We start from the raw sequence: 4,361 nt of genomic DNA on the forward strand, positions 1-4,361 counted from the left end.
GTTGATCTCTTACCCCCCTCCCTCCTGCCCCCCAACCCTCCCTGGTCTTCCCGCTGCAGTTTGACAATCAGTTTGAGGCTGAAATATATATATATATTTTAAATAAATAAAATAAAATTCAGTGTCTGCTTTAATACAGGCATAGACAAGTTAGCAACTACAGCATGGCACACAGCCCCAAATGGAGCTTCCTGTAACTTGCTTCAGAAACTGAGGTTACCAACCCAGTCATAGGCGGAGCACAGAGTGAGCTTCCCCTCCCCCAGGCAGGTGCAGTGGCAGAGGCTAGGACAGAGCGATGGCCACTCAGGTGAGCTCACCTCTTGGAGGAGGAGGAGGAGGCAGCAGGAGGTCACCTCTCTCTGCCCAGCCTGGTAGCCGCAGGGAAGGAAAACGGAGTGGGTCAGAGCTGGGCTGACCCATCTCCCTCAGAGGAGTCACTCTGCCCCCGCTCCTTCTGGGAGTGGAGGGCAGTTCTGTGCGTTCCGGTCAGGCAAGTGTCAGAGCCTGCAGCCCTGATGCAGCCCTTCCTTCCCCCTCCAGTTAGAGCATCCTTGGCCAGCGTGGAAGGGTGCCTCAGACACACAGGCTGTCGCTCTTGGAACTGCCCCTTTGCCTGTGTGATTCTGTGCCTGCCAGCGGGTCCCCACACTCGGATGCTTCCCAGAAACTGGCCACAGGTGTTGTAGAGAGGCGGTGGCTGTGCTCCTTGGCTTTGAGGTCACTGACCCTATGCACCTTCTTTTATTGTTTCTTTTTGTCACTTCTTGTTGCTTCCAGGTGTTTGTGTCACGTGCTTATAGGGGACACTTTGACCCCTTGGCTGGGCAACCCTTCCCGTGGATCCCACTTCCAAGCTGTTCATGCATGTGCTCAGTCATGCGGTCTGGGCACCATTCTGATTCCTCAAGGATGTGTCTGCCTCTGCTCTGACCTGCTCTGTGTTGGTTTAATCTTCAGACACAACTGTCTTTCATTGCCAAGTTCTTGGAGATGCCTTCCTGTGTCTTTTGCTTTGATTTGTAGCAGTTTCTCTTTGCAGTTCGGGGCTGGTTTGGTCCGTGTGGTGTGGATTCCCTAGAGGAGGGCATTTCACTAGAGAGAGAGGAGGAGGAAGCCTGCATATTCACTGTGATTGTGGAGCAGCTCTCTCATCAGGAGGCTCCAAAGCCTTTGTTTTCCACTGCCTCTTTTTTTTTTTTAAATATATTTTATTGATTTTTTACAGAGAGGAAGGGAGAGAGATAGAGAGTTAGAAACATCGATGAGAGAGAAACATCGATCAGCTGCCTCCTGCACATCTCCTACTGGGGATGTGCCCGCAACCAAGGTACATGCCCTTGACCGGAATCGAACCTGGGACCCTTGAGTCCACAGGCCAACGCTCTATCCACTGAGCCAAACCGGTTTCGGCTTCCACTGCCTCTCTGAAATATGTCTTTGAAGGCTTCCTCTCAGCCTCCCCCCTGCCACTCCCCCCGACCCCATCAAGAGACAAATCACATGTGAGAGCCATCCCCTGGCGCAGAGCAGCAGGTCCTGGGAGCCTGGTACAGGCTCCTCGGAGTCTGTGGAAAGGGAAGAGGGAGCTGCTCAGGGTGGCCTGGGAGAGTCGGGAGGCTCTGCTGGGGCCGGTTTGGATCACAGCCTCATTGGCTCTGCCCCGACACAGACTCTGGTCCTGAGGCTCCGCTGTTGTCTGCGTGAACCTCCACAGCTCCTGTAGCCGGAGCAGGTGAGGTGAGCAAGTCTGGATTCAGGGCTCTGAGAGCCCCGGGGCTTGGGGAGCAGTAGGCACTCAGGTCCTCGGCATTCTCGCTCAGCCCACCCCGGTCCTACTGTGCGCTCCTGGCTTGCTCACATGCTTGCTGCTGCACAAGTCATGTTAGTTCATGTTCCTCATCCATTCTATTCACAGGCTGACTTTTACGTCCTTCAGAATTTAAACAGTACATACGTCTCCCTTTTCTTCAGGGATTGTGGGAACCAAATAATGAGTCCCCTCTTGGAGCAGGAAAGTAATTTGCGCAGTAGACAGCTTGTTCTGAACCACGTCATAAATGGCTCCTGTTAAGAGAAGCCTCAGTTGTAGATGCAGAGACGAGAGCCTGCCTGTCCACTAAGCAGGCTGAGACAAACAAAACTAAAATTTGATTCAACTTGAGGTCAGGTGTCTTTCTTGTTCAGTGTAAAAGGACATGGACTTTCTTGTCTAGTTTGTGTTTGAAGACAATGACATTTGCCTTGTGACCTCTACCTGCAAGGTTTCAGCAAAGTGCCGAGGTTGTATAATAAGTTCTTGAAGAAATAATGGTAGTTCATGAATTCTGTTCCTGTTATTTTCTTCACTTAAAGTGTGAATGACACCATCAGTGGATTCTTTCCTTTTATTTGTACTCCACAAAAGTATAAAAAAGCCAGAACTGCTTTGGGGGCTTTTGAGATGGCGTCTGAGATTCATTATCTCCCATTTGCAAAACAGTTCATAAGACAATTGATAAAGAAATTAAAGTGCGCCCTAGCCAGTTTGGCTCAGTGAATAGAGCATCGGCCTGTGGACTGAAGGGTCCCGGGTTCGATTCCAGCCAAGGGCACATGCCCGGGTTGCTTGTTCGATCCTCAGTAGGGGGCGTACAGGAGGCAGCCGATCAATGATTCTCTCTTATCATTGATGTTTCTATCTCTCCTTCTCCCTTCCTCTCTGAAATCAATAAAAATATATTTAAAAAAAGAAATTAAAGTGCTTCTGACAGTTCCAAAATGTAAATATAACAGAGAGTGTTTATGATGCCACATCCTCTCTAGCCAGCTGTCAGTTCCCTTTCTTCCTTGACCTAGCTGTGCAGGGGAAGACCGCTGGCCGGCTTGCACCAGGTTATGTTTCAAACCTTCACTAACATTCTGGACTTTCACCTCTTCCACTTGCCCCTAGATGTCATTGAAGCTGTCCGCACCATTGCTGTGCATGAGAAAGAGGGGAGTCTCTGGCCGAGGATCGCCATCTTCTCGTCAGTGGCACCTGGAGTCCTCCACGGGGCGCGGCTCAGCGGCCTGAAGGTTGTGGATCTGGAATCCCAGAAGGTCACGTACACCTCAGGTACGGACAGCGCAGTTTGCCCCTAGGCAGCCGCGTTAGAACTGAATCCAGCCCTGTGTGCCAGATGTTGGGGACACAAGATGAATGAAAGGCAAGCCCCGACCTCTAGGGGCTCCCGTTCTAGGATTGGAGGAGGCAGTCCTGGGACCAGCACCCACCAGTGGAGTAGAATGGCAAAATGAACAGGAGAGCTCCAGCCAGTTTGGCTCAGTGGATAGAGCGTCGGCCTGCGGACTGGAGGGTCCTGGGTTCAATTACGGTTGGGGGCACATACCTGGGTTGCAGGCTCAATCCCCAGTGGGGGATATGTAGGAGGCAGCCTATTAATGATTCATCATTGACGTTTCTATCTCTCCTTCTCCCTTCCTCTCTGAAATCAATAAAAATATATTTTTTAAAAAATGAACAGGAGAGGGGAGACGTGGTTTATTCTTCTGGTATTGGGAATGCTTCCCAGAGGAAGGGACTTGTGACCAGCCATCCCTCCCAGATTGCCAGACCCATGTGACTCCAGCAGCTTTTCTCTTTTGTCCCCTGTCTCCCAGGTGTCAGTGACAGTGAGGAGCTGAGTAGCCTGCAGGTCCTGGATGCAGACACCTTTGCCTTCTGCTGCACCTCGGGCCGGCTGGGGCTCGTTGACACCCGTCAGAAGTGGGCGCCGGCAGAGAATGTCAGCCCCAGCCCCGGGTCTGGTGGAGGGAGGTGGTGTGCAGAAGTCAGGGGCCAGGGCCCTGGGCCCAACATTGCCAGCCTGTGCTCAGATGGGCTGCTCTGTCTTCTTGACCCTCGGGACCTCCGCCATCCTGTGCGCTCAGTGCGGTGCCCAGTGTCCGCACCCAGCCCTGACCCAGAGCTGCTGCGAGTGACCTGGGCTCCAGCCCTGGACAGCTGCTTGGCCATCTCAGGTACCGCTGAGCAGGATTTTGCATTGTTGTTTGAGCTTTCTCTTCCCAGGGACTATCGAGTGCTCAGGAAGGAGACTCTGGCCCCAAAAGTTAAAGTCACTCACCGAGAATCTCCAGGTTAACTCTCCAGGTTCCTCACGGGCAGGCTCTTCCCCAACTGGCTACTCAACTTCCATACAGTGGGAGCAGGGCTTTCCCATCCTAGCAGGAATTCAGTTCTGAGGTTGGTCGAGAGCCTGCAGTTAGTAAGACACTAGGAGAGCCATGGGGCTCGACCAGAAAGAGGCCATAGGATTCCAAGGGCCTCTCAGTCTAATTGCTTTTTGAATTATAGCAAGCCCCTAGGTCAGCAGGCTCCT

General features: G+C 52.3%; 1 protein-coding gene across 1 annotated transcript in view; it reads left to right on the forward strand.

Moving 5' to 3' along the window:
* The window catches only part of WDR73 (WD repeat domain 73), a 13,241-nt gene that overhangs the window by 5,643 nt on the left and 3,237 nt on the right, over window positions 1–4,361 (forward strand). The window contains exons 6-7 of the mRNA XM_005878476.2: window positions 2,933–3,097; window positions 3,643–4,002. Coding sequence (XP_005878538.1) covers window positions 2,933–3,097; window positions 3,643–4,002 — 525 coding nt within the window. The remainder of the gene's footprint in view (window positions 1–2,932; window positions 3,098–3,642; window positions 4,003–4,361) is intronic.

Source organism: Myotis brandtii, unplaced genomic scaffold, assembly GCF_000412655.1.
Source record: "Myotis brandtii unplaced genomic scaffold, ASM41265v1 scaffold561, whole genome shotgun sequence".
NCBI classification, from domain to species: domain Eukaryota; kingdom Metazoa; phylum Chordata; class Mammalia; order Chiroptera; family Vespertilionidae; genus Myotis; species Myotis brandtii.